General features: G+C 35.8%; 1 protein-coding gene across 1 annotated transcript in view; it reads left to right on the top strand.

Annotated features, from left to right (window-relative positions):
* Nucleotides 1–16,084, top strand: part of Cntrl (centriolin) — a 101,977-nt gene that overhangs the window by 48,916 nt on the left and 36,977 nt on the right. Inside the window, 5 exon segments of the mRNA XM_047524737.1 lie at nucleotides 2,089–2,283; nucleotides 6,886–7,039; nucleotides 8,254–8,474; nucleotides 12,032–12,208; nucleotides 15,012–15,146. Of these exon segments, the coding sequence (XP_047380693.1) occupies nucleotides 2,089–2,283; nucleotides 6,886–7,039; nucleotides 8,254–8,474; nucleotides 12,032–12,208; nucleotides 15,012–15,146 (882 nt within the window).

Genomic DNA, 16,084 nt, shown 5'->3' with positions numbered 1-16,084 from the left:
TGATGAATGGATAAAGAAACTGTGGTATATATATATACTATGGAATATTACTCAGCCATAAAGAATGATAAATTTATGGCATTTGCAGGCAAATGGATGAAATTGGAGAATATCATGCTAAGTGAGATAAGCCAATCTCAAAAAACCAAAGGACAAATGATATTGCTAATAAGTGGATGATGACACATAATGGGAGTGGGAGGGGTTAGTGTTAGGGTTAGAGTTAGGGTTAGGGATGGGGGCAAGAATGGAGGAAGGAAGGACTATATAGAGGGAAAAGAGGGGTGGGAGCAGTGGGGGGAAGGGGAAAAATAACAGAATGAACAAACAACATTACCCTATGTAAATTTATGATTACACAAATGGTATGCCTTTACGCCATGTACAAACAGAGAAACAACATGTATCCCATTTGTTTACAATTTAAAAAAAAATAAATAAATGAATGCTCAGGTTTATAAATTACATAGTAACTAGAAATAAGCTGAATTTTACTGGGAGCTTACTATATGCCAGTCACTGACTAGGCTGGGTCCTGAGTAATGCACAAAACAGATGTGTGTCCCTCCTTTGTGAACAGACTTGTAGGGGAAATAGTAAACAAGTTTAAAAAGTAAAAAGGGAATATGTAGTTAAACAGCACCAGTATTATAGGAAAAACACTGAAAAAATTTAGATTGTGTGTTCATTTGTTTGTTTTGTTTGTGGTACTGGGGATTGAACCCAGGATCCTCTACCACTGAGCTACATTCCCAGCCCTTTTTATTTTTTATTTTTGAGATAGGGTCTCTCTAAGTTGCTAAGGCTGGCCTTAAACTTGCTATCTTCCTGCTGTGGGCTCCTGAGTAGCTGGGATTACAGATCACCTGACTTTAACAAGAGCATTTTTATATTTTATAATTCTGTAGGGTGAGATGATCTTACTTACCAGATAACACAGAATTTTAAATTCTTTTCCTGACTTCGAAAGTATTGTGATTATGGGGAATTGTATAATCATCACCAATATTTTGTATTATTTCCTTCTAAGCTTCTATTTGCATGTTTTTTCACACATCTATATAGACTTTTAAAAAAATACTTTTATTAGTTGTTGATGAACCTTTATTTATTTATTTGTATGTGGTTCTGAGAATCAGACTCTGTGCCTCACACATGCTAGGCAAGTGGTCTACCACTGAGCCACAATTCCAGCCCCTGTATAGCCTTTTGAGAAACATTTCTATATTTGTACAAATCTCTGTGCTAAAAACTGTTAGAAGTAGCAGAGAGAGCATAAAATTATAGTTGCTTTATCAGTATTCAGGATTTAGTGATTGACTTCTCTTCATATTTAAACTAATTAGAAAACTGTATTATGATAGATAGTAAAATTATCTAAAGTCACACAAAGTCTCAGTTCCACAATCTCCTAGTGTGACCTTGGGCAAAATATCTAAATTTTCTATAATTCAGTTTCCCTATCTGTAAAATTATAATAAATATGCTTTCTACTTTATATGTTTTGAGAAGTAGGTTGAAATATATAAAGTGTTCAGAACAGTGCCTGGCACATAGTAAGTGCTATGTAAAATCAGCTATCCTTAATACTTATATTTGTGATTAATATTTTACAAGTTTCTTATACTAGAATGACAACTATATTTATTAAATTTTTAGTTTTCACAAACTAGTAAAATAAGATTTCCTACATAATAAGATATATGTGGGGAGTGCCTAGGTTTCTCCCACATTTTATTTTAATTTATAAAGAAACCTGAAAACTGTGCATGGTGGTACACACCTATAATCCTAGCCACTCAGAAGGCTGAGGCAGGAGGATTACAAGTTTGAGGCCAGTCTCAGCAACTTAGTGAGACTGTCTCTAAATAAATAAATAAGAGCTGGGGATATAGCTCAAGGGTACAGTGCCCCTGGGTTCAATCCCCAGGATCAAAGGAAAAAAAAAGAGAGAGAAAGAAAAAGGGGAAAAAAGGGAAAGAAGCCTGATAGAACATTAAATACATTTTACATTGTGGAAGTTGTCTTTATAAATCAGTGTTGCTGTCCTTTGTTAATTATTGGGGTGTTGGGGTGTGGGGGAATTAGATTTCAGAAGCAGAGAAAGACCTACTTTTCAAGCAGTTGAGTGGTAGAATACAGCTTCTAAATAAATTACGCCAGGAAACTCTGGATCTAGAAATGCAGATGGAAAAGCAACGGCAAGAAATTGCTGAAAAGCAGAAGGAGATCAAGGACCTGCAAATAGCCATAGATAGCCTGGACTCCAAAGACCCAAAATATGTAAGTAAATTAAGAAATTTCAACTTGTTCTGTGGACACTTGAATATTATTCTATCTGGATAGTACTTGTTTCACTATTTTTAGTAGTAGAGTTCTTTCTGAAAGTCTCTTTTTTGGTTTGATGTACAATTTAAGTGATATGTATATATGTATGTATAATGAATATGTGGTGCATATATATGTGTGTATGTCCTATATATTTATACATATATGTAAATACGTGTGTATATACATAGGAAATGTGTGTATATTTCCAAAATAAAACAACTAGTCTTCAAGGAAGTAGCTTTCAGTAAATGACAGCTACATAGTACACTTAATTAGTAATGGTTCAGTTTCATTGAATTTCAGAACAAAAGAAACTTGCTCCAAGAGGCTCTCCAAATTTCTTAACTCCTTCTCTTTCCTTGCCTTCTTTTTTTTCATAGTAATATAAAGAGCTGAAGGGGGTTCAGAATTCTTTTTCTACCTCTTTAATCCTTTATGCAAATATTCTACTAAAGCCATTTGTTTTTTTAATATTGTTTTGTTCTTAAAAATGAAACTTTTCTCAGGAGTTTGTCCTCCTAAGGTGTGGTCAGATGTGGTCAGAGGCTGAATGATAGGGTCAGGCTCAAATCTTTTCTGTCGGTTCTCTGAGAAATCTTACTAACAGCTTATATGTCAGGTAGTATTCCTAAAGTAAATAAAAGTATTTCCTAAATATTTTCCTGATATATTTTGAACAGTAAGTTTACCTTTTGTAAAAAATTTTAAGATCTCTCAATTAACTGATAACATGCACCATAATTGCTGTAAGTACTTGACAGGTTAGGTAATTATTCTTTGAAACATTTTAGTAAACTACTATGCCTTATGTGTATATGCACATAATGTAATTTGATCAGTCCCATTCCCCTGTACCTTCCTCTTCCTTTGCCCCCATCTGCTAGCTCTACTGATCTCCTATTATTTTGATTTAGTGGCATTCGTTGTAATATATTTGTAGATGAACATAGCATAATTTAGTACATATTATTCCCCCAGTACTTTCCCATGCCCTCTCCTTCTCCCTCCCTCTCCCTATCTCCTTCCTGTTACCTCTCTTCTATTCTGTGAGATACCTTTGTTTTATTCTTTTTTTCTCTCTCTAGTTTTACAATTATGAAGTCTTTTCTAACAAAAACCTGACTTGATATTAAAATTAAAACCAAAATTATCTTGATTATTTTAAATAATTTTTATTAGATGAAAAATTACAATTGAGGTTGATAATATTTTATTGCGTTTATTTGTTTAGAAGTCTGCTGGCTGGGTAAGGATGTGTCCCCAGGGACCAGGCCTTTGTTTATGAATGCTTGCATTCTGGAAGGTAGGAAGGAACAGCCCACCTGCCCTACCCAAGGCTCATGTGCTGCCCCTTCCAGTTCTGTGATCTGAGTCTAATTAAAACCCAGGTTGTGTATTTGCTTCCAACAAATGACTGACATTCTTGGCAGATGGAGAGTTTAATTTTCACTGAATCTCTATAAAGAATTACATTTAGAAAGGGGCACAGAGAGACATAGGAATGTTATCCAAGTTTTGAAGGTAGCCAGAATCAATCTGTGCTAGTGGGATGGAACATACAAACTAGATTTAAGTTTCCTTTTTGGTTTTGTTTAAAACTACTAAAAGTTAATTCTTAAGGTTACAGCCATAGTCCCTGCACCAGAGGGCATTCTTTAATTTGTTCACCTAGAGGAGCATCTTTTTCTAATTTATTTGAAGTTGCTATGGGTATTGGCTAGTGGTAGTCACCCTTTTAGGCTACAAAATGTGAGTGAGCCTTTTAGCAAAAGAAAAAGAATCAAGATCTGTATATTTTTCTTTAGATTAGATACATTTATTTAATTGGCTTGTGTTTAGTTAGATAAAAGTATCTTCCTGAAAAGCAAAAGTCAAAAGTAAAAGTTGGAATGCGATATAGAAAACAAGCACAGTAAGTGCTCACCATGTATCTTGCATTGTGCCAGTATATACTGGTGAGGCTCTTTTTTTTTAATCATCCCATCCATGTGAGGTGTCAAGTTTTTTTTGGTTTTTTTTTTTTTTTCCCTCCCTCTCTTCAACTTGAAGGGAATGAAAATGTGATTTGGAAATATTAAGGGATTTGCCCCCAAATAACCCTTTTAGGAAGAGGCAGAGCCCTTATGCCAGCTCCTCACAAAGGGATTGGAGGTCTAAAGAAATCATTTTAAAATTAGCTCAGAGGGACCAGGTTTCAAAGGGAAAAGCTACCATTCAAAAAACCAAAGGAAGAATGATCTCGCTGATAAGTGGATGATGATACATAATGGGGCGTGGGAGGGGTTAGTTTTAGGGTTAGAGTGAGGGTTAGGGAGGGGGGCAAAAATGGGGGAAGGAAGGACTGTATAGAGGGAAAAGACGGATGGGAGGGGTGGGGAGAAGAGGAAAAAATAACAGAATGAATCAACCAACATCACCCTATGTAAATTTATGATTACACAAATGGTATGCCTTTACTCTATGTACAAACACAGAAACAACATGTATCCCATTTGTTTACAATAAAAATAAATTTAAAAAATAAATAAAAATCAAATTATTTTAGTTATTCGTAGCTAGAAGAACAAATATCGCATTAGCAGATATGATTAAAACGATCTTGTGTAAATCTGTCGGGAAATGCCCAAAGGAAGCAAAAGGTAGCAGTTCTCCAGAGGGAATTCGACTGAGGCGATCTCCGCGGCGTTGCGTCGTGATTGGCCCTCTGGAGCTTCCTGTGTTTTGATTTAAAGCTAGGAGGGTGGGGCCTGCCGGCAGAGGCTCTCCTGACTGGACAGGCTGGGCTGCCACTCACTTTTGGCCAGGAACGTGGTTTTAGGCGCTGGGAAGTTACTGAGGTTCGAGACACTTGCAAAAATGTGGCTGTCAGGGAGGGAAGTGCACATGAGTTTGAAGATAGAGCTAGAAAGCGTTCCGCCCACAGTTTCTCTGTTCTCATCGGCTCAGGATAAATTCTAAGTTAAGGTATGATCATTTTCTCTCTCTATGTACAAAGGACTTAGAGGAGGAGGAGTCAGATGTAAGTTCCTGTTTTTGCAATAACTCTTTTGTGAGCTCCATGGGAGTAACATTGCAGGATCTGCTGTTGTTCAGTGTGTTTAATGCACATCATATTTTGAACCAAATTTTTTATCCTGCATATGAAGCGGTTTCAGTGGAATTTTAAATGGCGAATTTTAAAGATATGAGTACAGTGGTTGTTTTTTATTGGTTCTTGAGCCATAAAAATCCGAAGTTTGATTAAGATGTAAGCTGGTATCTGCAGTTACCTTTTCAGAATGATTTCAGATGGGTATTTTGGGAATGTAAGGAAAGACAAGATTTGGAAATTCCAAGTTTTACCAGTAGTAAAATAAAAACCTTCCAATCAAGCTGCCACTTTGTTCTTCAGAAATGAAAAGACATTTCTTTCTAGTATTTGGGGGAAGCAGATGCCTAAAATTGAGAAGTGTTATGATCTAATGGGTCTTAAACTTGAGAATCTTGGTGTTTGTTGTCCAGACTCTGATACAGATTTCTCTTCTGATAACTTTTTCATTAGATATTGTGTTCCTTTGATCCTATGGGGCAAATTTAGAGTCATGGGGGTGGGGTGGGGTGAGTGGGAGGGCAGAAGTTCACTAGGGAATTATTTTGTCTCCATATGAACAGTTGCCTAAGGATACATGAACAAATTATTTGATGGATCTGAGACTCATTTTTCTTATTTGTGAAACAATGGGTTAGAAAAGATCAGTGATTCTCCTTTTTTCCCCACCCCAGCACATCTAAGAAATAATACAGCCCAATCCTTTCAGTTAATAGTGTCTCTCCAATGCAGTGACTATCAGGGTGTGTGGGTGTGTGAAAGCTGTTTTTTCCACCAGAGACCTAGGTGGTGGTGGAGAGGTGTGTCTCCCCAAGGTCTTTGAGGTCCCTCCCTGCTCCCAGTTTATTGAATTTAAGAGCAAAATGTTTGTTTGCAGAAGAAATTGAAAGTAAACTTGAATTCCAAGTAAGTATTTATCTCATATCTTTATTTTTCCTAATAAACTTTTTTTAGGGCACATTTGATGTAGGGTTTTTTTTTTTAAAAATGAGGTCAAAAAGGCATTACCTATCAAAATTTTCAAAATATTAAAACAACTCATAAATAAAAATATCTCCTGTAATCTTTCCATCCAAATATAATCCCTTTTAATGTTTTAGAATATGTTTTTTAGTCTTTTTCTATAAACATAATATATGTCAATATAATAAATTAACTTTTTGGAAATTTTTTTAAAAAGATACCTTTTAATGCCCAACAGATAACACTGAACTTGACTGTGTTATCTTCTAGCTGTGTACTTGGAAAAGTCACCTATCCTCCCTGATCCTCAATTTTCTCATTTGTAGAAAAGATGATTCTTTTATCAGGTTATCTTGAAATTTAAAACCATTCACATAAAAGCAGTATAGGGCCTGACACAACATAAATGCAGATCACTTCATTTTTATTTTCTAGTCTTCCTTTAAAAATGTTTTTAAGGATTATTATTTTTAAAAGTCTAAAGAACTTGTTTTTTAATTCAGTCCCACATGAAGGCTCAGAAAAGGGGCAGAGAACAACAACTTGACATTATGAACAAGCAGTACAAACACCTTGAAAGCCGTTTAGATGAAATACTTTCTAGAATTGCTAAGGAGACTGAAGAGATTAAGGACCTTGAAGAGCAACTTACTGAAGGTGAGAATTTAAGGTTGATTTAAGATCAATCGGTTTCAATATTTAAAGAAAGATGATATGCAGACAGATATTAAACTAGATATTTCTTAATTTAGTTCAGCTTTTAGTGCTAGTATTTGATTGGGAAATATTTACAGAGTACTCAAAAATGTTTAGAAAAATTTAAAAATTACTTTATGTTTTGTTGCATTGCTGCTCGTGAGTCAGGGCAGTCCACCCAGTGAACCAGAAGTCAGTAGATGATGATAAGCTCTGCCATGTGATTGTCTTCTATGGAATAAAACCCCTTCAGCGCAAAGAACTGTTGGCACCTGGGAAGTCAGCACCTAGTTATAAGAAGAGTGTAGAGCTGGGCCCAGTGGCACACGCCTGTAATTCCAGTGGCTCCAGAAGCTGAAACAGGAGAATTCAGAGTTCAAAGCCAGCCTCAGCAAAAGCAAGGTGCTAAGCAACTCAGTGAGACCCTGTCTCTAAATAAAATACAAAACAGGGCTGGGGATGTGGCTCAGTGATCAAGTGCCCCTGAGTTCAATCCCCAGTATCCAAAAAAAAAAAAAAAAGAACCTCGAAAGAACTTTAGGATCTACTTTCGCGATGTTAATTTAAATTGTTGCATTCCCATAATAGTGGAAGAAGAAGACAATAGGAACCTGGGCTCAGCTTAAAAAATGGTACAGTCCCTGTTTTGCCCCTGTCAACTGTGTCATCTTGGACAAGTTATTTCTCTCTCGATCATGAGCTGTTGGGAGAATTAAAAGCGAGTGTTCTTAAAGTGGCAACATAGTGGGTACCCAGTGTCTGGTGTGATCTTTTTGTTTTGTTTTTTGGTTTTTGTTTTTGAGTCTTCAAGTTACCGTATTGGAATAGTCTAGTCTTGTATATTGAGCGATCTTGTTTTGTGTTTTCAGCAACAAAAACTCACAGTTTTGCTGCATATTTTTATCATTGTATTTGGAAGTTATTTAAGCATTTTGCAGCATGAATCAGGCATTTTGTCAATATTTCCCACTAAATATACTATTTTTATCCTATACCTGCTTAATATTTCTGTATTGTGAATAACAGGAAGAAAAGTATTACTACATCCTGAAAAAGAAAAATAAGATAGGATATAATTAGAAGCTTAATTTCATTCTTGGCTAGCAAGAAATCACTAAGGAGACAAAGCAATGCTTTTCAAACGTACATTATTAACCTTTTTCTGTCTTGCTTAGGCCAAATAGCAGCAAATGAAGCTCTGAAGAGGGATTTAGAAGGTGTCATCAGTGGATTGCAGGAATACCTGGGAACCATCAAAGACCAGGCAACTCAAGCCCAGAATGAGTGCAGGAAGCTACAGGAAGAGAAAGGGACATTGTTGCAGAGATTGACTGAAGTCAAGCAGGAGAGGGATGAACTGGAAATAGTTGCTATGGATGCAGAAAATATGAGGAAGGTATGATTTGTTTCTTCCTGCCTGTTTTCCTTAACTTCAGAAGTAGATGATGTTCAAATTAAGTTAGTTGAAGAAGTTAGAACTGTGCAGTTATAAATGGCATAAAGTAATAGTGGCTATGTAATGATTTCTTTTTTTCTTTTAAAAACTTGAAAGTTTTTCTTATTTGTGAATCATTTTTACTTTGCTAAGAAAAGAAAGATATTTTAGCTGTGTTCCCATCCCTGAAATGTATTGTTGTCAAATGACTCTAAAAAATATAAAATTGTATGAATTAAAAATACTAAATTTTAAAAAAGAACAAAAGCAAAAAACCACACTTCATGTTCATATTATTTGCTCAGCAAAATTAAGCACATGGTTTAACTTATTACACTTGATACTTTTGATATTATTTTATAGCTAACAAGACAGACACATTTTTATAATTATACCTTTCCATACCTGATCTGTTGCCCATTTTTTAAGAGATTTTACTTGCCTTATTTTAGTTTGGCAGGCAGTCATGCATGAGAACCACACATTCGTAAACCTCATACTCATTAGGGCTGACTTCAGACACTTGAATTAATGTTTTTTAATATTATAAATTTTCTCAGGCATATCAAAAGTATCAAATATATATTTAACACCACGTACTCATAACCCTGTTTAATAAATAAAACATTGCAGATAAACTTAAAAACTTCTATGTACTCCCTTCCAAAGGTAACAAAATCCTGAATATGGTTATTATTTCCCTACATCTCTATTCTTTTTTTGAGGGGGGGTTGTTGATGGACCTTTATTTTCTTTATTTATATGTGGTGCTGAGGATCGAACCCAGTGCCTCACACATGGTAGGCAAGCACTGTACCACTGAGCCACAAACCAAGCCCCTCTATTCTTTTATTATATATGTAAACATTTATTTGTGATTTTTAAGACAAATGAAAGGTATAGTGTACTTATTCTTTGGCACTTCCTTTCATTTATGTTTTTGAGAATTATGCACATTGATCTTGCAGCTCTATTTTATTGATGTGTTTAGCATCCCATTGTATATATGTAGTTATTATTTATTCATTCTCTTTTGTGGGGGACAGTTGGGTAGTTTCCAGTCTTTTGCTATTACAGACAATGCTGGGCATGACATTCTTAACACATCTTGACCCTGGGGACTGCTGTAGTTTGGATAAAAATCTTCAAAAGCCCATATGTTGAAGTCTTGGTCACCAGCCTGTGGAATTATTGGGAGGTAGTGGAACCTTTAGGAGGTGTGGCCTAGTGGAAGAAAGTGAGGTCAGTGGAGGCATACCCTTGAGGGAGATATAGAGACCCCAGCCTCTCTCTTTCTCTCTGTTAACTTCTTGGCCTCAATGAGATGAACAGGCCTCCTCCACCATGCATTCCTGGTCCAAGTGACCATGGAATGAAACCATGAACCAAAATAAATCTTTTCTCCTTTTAAGTTGATAATCTCAGGTATTGTCATGGTAAGGGAAATCTCACTAACATGGGGGCTGTGATCAGAAGTAGAACTATGGGTCAGAGTATGTGCATCTTTAATTAACTTCACTAAATATTGTCAAATTATTTTCCGTAGTGATTCTGTCAAGTTCTACTACCACCAGCAGTGTGAGGCTTTTATTTTTTAAACTTTAATTTTGAATTATGTTATTCTTTTTTATCATTCACTCAGTTACCAATAATATTTTGCCCCATTTGCTTTATCTCATATATCATTTCACATGATTTTATGTATATTTTAAAGTAGATATTTTTCCAAACCACTTGAGAATTAGTTAACTGACATCATCTGCCTTTGCTTCTTAATATTTCAGCATGTGTTTCCTAAGATATTTTTTCAGGGTAAAAACAGATTAACTCTTAGATTCAGAAAATGTAATATTTTGTCAGACTTCATGTTTGCCATGCTGCTGAATTTTAAATGGTATCTCCCCCACCATCTTTGTATTATGAAAATTTTTGCACATACAGGAAAGTTGAAGTGGCTTCTCTGTGAGCCCTCTTAGATTTAATATATATTTTGCTGAATTTATTTTCTTTCTCTCACAGATAACATACCTTTTTCTTTCCTGATCACCAGAAAGTTGCAGACATATCACGTTTTCATCATACATCTCTTAAAATGTTTCCTATATCACTGTAGTACCATTATTACACCTAGGAAAGTTAGCAGTAATTCCCTGATGTCATCAAAGACTTGAACCATATTCCAGTTTTCCCAGTGATCCCAAAAATGTTTTTATAGCATGTGGACATGTGGACACATGTGGAAGGTGTATGTGTGTATAGAATCAAAGCGAGTAGTGCTGTAGATTGTCACACATTCTGGATTTGCCTGATTTGTTTCTTGCGGTTTGTTAAATTTGTTCCTCTGTGCTCCATATAAAATAGTATCTTATTTTAACACATTTTCCTCTGATTACTGGAGAAGTTGAGCATTTATTTGTGTGTTTGCCATTTAGGTTGCCTCTTCATTGAATTGCCTATTCATATTCTTTGCCTTTTGTTGTGATTTTTGTTGGATTGTCTTTTCTTTATTCTGGATATTAGTCCTTTGTTGATTATATATGGTATCTGCATTTCACACAAGAAGCCCCAGTGATTGAAATGTCCAGTGGTCTTTGGACCACCCACTGAGATATTCTTCTGTGAAAGTTCTCATCACAGCATCCTCCTATTAATCTGGAATGGTTTGATCTAATTCTTCAAGCTCCCAAATAGATATGTGAAAACTGTAACATTTAATCTCAAAAAACAGATTAAAATGAATTAGAACTGCGGTATGCTAACCAATATGTACTTATATTCTTAGAGCACACATTTAAGTTTTCTCATCCTTAATATTAGAGAGTGCCAATCCCATTTTCTTCAGTGAAAGTACTGTGGTTTAATAGGAAGAGCTATGGACTTTGGAGTCAGAAGTCTAGGTTCACATCCTGATTTCATCCTTTTTCTAGCTATACCTCATTGTGCAATTTATTGAGATGGTCATTTTCCAGTTCTTCATCTGTAAAACTTCAAGTTGCCTTACACAGTTATTGTGAAGATACAATAAATAAATGTGAAAACATTTAGTCCCATATCTGATAGAAAATAGGCCTTGGGGCTGGGGTTGTAGCTCAGTGGTAGAGCACTTGCCTAGCATGTGCGAGGCACTGGGTTCGATTCTCAGCACCACATATAAATAAATAAAGGTTCATCAACAATTAAAAAAAAAAGAGAAGAAAACAGGCCTTAAATTTTATCCTCTTTATTTTTTTCTATCCTATCTTTTTTTTAATATGTTTTCAGATTCTCTTAAAGTATCATACATCTGGTTTCAGGAAGCAACGTGTTGGTAGCTTTCTGACTTTTCTGATTACATTTAGTCAGGCTCCTTCTATTCTCCAGTTGGGCTGTGCACAGCCTGAGGCTTCATCATGCTGCTATCCTTAGGCAGTGGCAATTGGCTATCCTCAGTTTATGGTGCACAAGTTACTTAAAATGACTTGCAGATGCTTCAGCAGCATAGTGAGGGTTCCACAATTAAATACACTGAACTTTTTCAGGAACTTGCAGAGCTAGAAAGTGCCCTCCAGGAACAGCATGAAGTGAATGCATCCTTGCAGCAGACTCAAGGAGATCTCAGTGCCTATGAAGCTGAGCTGGAGACTCAGCTAAAACTAAGAGAGGCTGAAGCCAGCCAGCTCAAGGAAGAGTTGGAAAAACTCACAAGGCTTAACCAGGTAAGTGAGAGCCATATGCCAATCAGAAACTAAGTTTCTAACCCAGGCCTTAAGATGTCACCTTAAGATAGCACACACCTCAGGCTCAGGAGGCTGAGGCAGGAGGATCACAAGTGCAAAGCCAACCTCAGCAACTTACTGAGGCCCTAAGCAACTTAGCAAGACCCTGTCTCAAAATAAAAAAGAATGGGGATGGTTAAGTGCCCCTGGGTTCAACCCCTCGTACCAAAAAAAAAAAAAAAAAAAAAAAAGCCATCATCCTTCCTTTATTTTATCTTAAGATTAAATGCTCTGTAATACAATGTATATAGAGTGACATTTTCCAAGTCAGACTTTCTGAGTTCAAATACTATCCTTGTGTGACCCTGGCAAATACTTCATGGCTCTGAGCCTCCCAGCCTCTTCTTATTCTGTGAAATGACAAAAGGTTAGGGCAAATAAGAATGGGCATGCAAGCACCTGGTAGTTGATGTTCAATAAATTCTGTTTTTTTCTTTCTCAGAATAGCTTTAAGGAACTTCTCTCAAGTTGCTGTTAAATTTTACTTTGCTGTTTCCTTTTATGGTTGGTTGAAAGAACCACTAGTTTATTACACTTGAAAATTAGAGGGCTGGGGATATAGCTCAGTTGGTAGAATGCTTGCCTTGCAAGCACAAGGCCCTGGGTTCAATTCCCAGCACCGCAAAAAAAAAAAAAAGAAGAAAATTAGAGTGAACTTTATCCATCCAATAAATATCTGTTGATTGGCCATTGAGGTCCAGGTGTTGTGGATGCTCTAGGGAACAGCACAGACATGGTCACAGTCCAGCAAATGAAGCAGGTGTGGGAGAAAGAAAGAAACAGTGTTCTGTGGCAAAGAAGAGGATGGTCAAGGAAGGCCACCCTGTAGCAATGATGTTTCAACTGAGGCTTGAAGAATGAGCAGAATGTGACTGGGAAAAGAGGCAGGGGCGTGAGGGCTAGGGACAAGAAGACAGAGGAGCAAGGAGACAGGATACAGTGCATTTGAAGTGCTCAAAGTGTCCCTCCAGGATGCCAAGTGTGAGGAGAGAAGAGTGGGGAAAGAGAGTGAGAAAGAAGGCCAGTACTATATTCTCTTTTTTTTTATAAAAGTATTTTTTAATAAATTGATGTATTTCTATTATAATATGACAGGCCAATGCTATATCAAAGTAGCAAAAGTGAAGATTCCTGGTATTTTTATATAAAAACTTTAAATTACTATACAATTACATTCAACTTCACAAGAAATTATCTTCAGGTCCATGATGATTCTTTGACAGCTGTAATTTCTTTTGATAGTGAAGAAGTACTATATTCTTTATCAGATTGAAAATATGGTTTTATTTAGGTTGTTAACCAAATGGGCTGCATCTTCCTACAGGAAAGACCACCTTTTCCTTCTGCCTGCTAAGAATCCAGGTTCAGGACTCTACTTTGATTTTCCTAGAACCTTGCTTAGTCAAGGCCTTTTTTCTTTTTCTTTTTTTTATTTTATTTTATTGTGGTGCTGGGATTGAATCCAGGGCCTTGTGCATGCGAGGCAAGCACTCTACCAACTGAGCAACATCCCCAGCCCTAAAGCCTTCTTTTATAAGTATGACGATCACCTGTTTAGATTGCTTATCTCATGGCAGCTGGACTCAGAGTTCGGTGAATGGTGAATGCCCAAACTCAGCGCCTGGTACATGAGAAATATCAGTATGTGCACATTGGATGAACATGAAATAAGATAGTTTGAATCTCAAAAATGCATATAAAAGAGCATTCATATGATTAGAAGGGTGGGTCTGGTTTATTATAGTAATTATGTTATTGTATTTTCTTATCAGATATCAATCACTTGCCATTTGTCAGGGTTATACTTCTCAGAGCATCAAATTTTGCAAAACTATAATTGACAGATCAGAGCCACAGAAAACAAGAATTTTGGGGAAAATAACAGTAAATACATATTTTATAATACCAAATAAAATTTTCAAATGGTATCCTTAAAAATGTTTTTTTTTTCAAGACAGCCCTTACTAATTTCAACTTACATATGTATATATACATTTATGTATGTGTATGTGTGTGTGTGTGCATGTGTATGTATTCTTTTGTACTTTCATTCTTTTATTTTTTTCTAAGTCTTTTTTTAAAAATTTTTTCTATTAAAAATTTTTTTTATTTTTATACACTGTATTTTGATTCATTGTACACAATTTCCTAAGTCTTGATAAAAATGTTACAAGAGCCTGGCCTTTTTATTGAGCACTTGGCATTGAAAGAGACACTCCCCCTCTTAGCACCAGGACTGCCAGAACTGATCTTCAGACCATACTTTGAGAATATGGAACATTAAAGTTCTTGTTCCTTTGATCTAAAGATCTAAGATCTCTGGTACACTTCAGTTACATGAAATCACTTGTCAAGCTTGTTCAATGCAGATTCCTGGGCTCTACCATAGAGATTTTCACCATTCAGTCCAGAATGGAGTCTGGGCATCTGCATTTTTACTAGATACACCAAGTGATTTTGATACATGTATTTGAGGACATAGTTTGCTTTTGAAGGTGGATGTTTGGTACCACCCTGAGGTATTTTGATTTGATGTATTCAGGCCTAGCTGATCTTGATGCTAATTCCTTAAATATTAATAATTTAAAAGACATGCAAAAAATTATCTTGGGTTTTAATTTTCAGAGTACAAATAGAAACTGTTATTAAAATATAGCTTGTATCTATATGTGTATTTATGCCTTTTTGGATCATAAATTATTGCTGTTTTACACTTTCATATTGTTGCTTCCTGTGACAACAGTTAGAACAATCAACACTTCAAGCAGAACTTGAGAAGGAAAGACAATCCCTCAAGAATGCCCTTGGAAAAGCCCATTTCTCAGAAGAAAAGGAACGAGAGAACAGTGAACTCCACACACAACTTAAGCAGCTACAGGTACAGATTTGTTGCTTTGAAATATACTTTTACATAGATCACCCAAAGGCGATATCTTTAGTCAGGCACTTAACAACCTGTTATACCATGTAATAAGCAACTCAAATTACTGTTAAAAAAATTCTGAGCAGGGCAGTACTATAGCCTCTGATCCCTTGTGACCATGGTTTTAAGATTAATATAAATATTCCTTACATTGTTAATGATGATGTGAAGAGATAGAAACAGTGTCAGTAGGAAACAGTGTACTATGTAAATTCATGGAGGAAATCAATACTTTTGTATCGCTCTGAGAAGCTGATTTGTTACCAGACTGAGTTATAAAATTTTTAGATTTATGCATTCCTCTTCAGCTGAAATGTTTGTAATTATGAATTTAACTGGAGTGGGTCATAGTAGGATTTCTTAATTGTAAACAGTTTTCACAATCCTCAGGATGCTATTAAAAATGAAATGATTTTATATTTGTGGAGAATATATTACAGAATGTCTTTGTAGCTATTCTCAAAATAATATACTCAACAAACTGTAGTTGAACAGGATTTTCCTGATAATTAAACTCTAACAAAGAAGACAAATGTCTTCGTAACGAAAAGTACCTACCAGCAGTCACATCTTCAGATCTGTGAGGTTGGGGCTGTGTGGCCAGCTGAGGAGGTCACTGCTACCACCAGGAATAAAGGAGCAGAGTTTATTCGTTTTGGGGGAAGACTTCCAAAACACAGTGCTGGGAGAATTCTGATAAATAAGACTATGCTTGTGCAAATTTTCTCTTTTTAACACCTCAAACATGTTTTTCCTCAAAGTTTAAGGAAATCTGATAATGTAGAATTTTTAATTTTTACTGCTGTCAGTTCAACTTCTGAAGCAAATACCATAAAAGATGTACATGTTTTCCATTCTTGTGTGAGAGGTGTGTGTAGTGAGTATGTGTGTTG

This window comes from Sciurus carolinensis, chromosome 14 (genome assembly GCF_902686445.1).
Source record: "Sciurus carolinensis chromosome 14, mSciCar1.2, whole genome shotgun sequence".
Taxonomy (NCBI): Eukaryota; Metazoa; Chordata; class Mammalia; order Rodentia; family Sciuridae; genus Sciurus; species Sciurus carolinensis.
The sequence above is the reverse complement of the archived record's forward strand: the minus strand, read 5'-3'. Positions and strand labels throughout refer to the sequence as shown.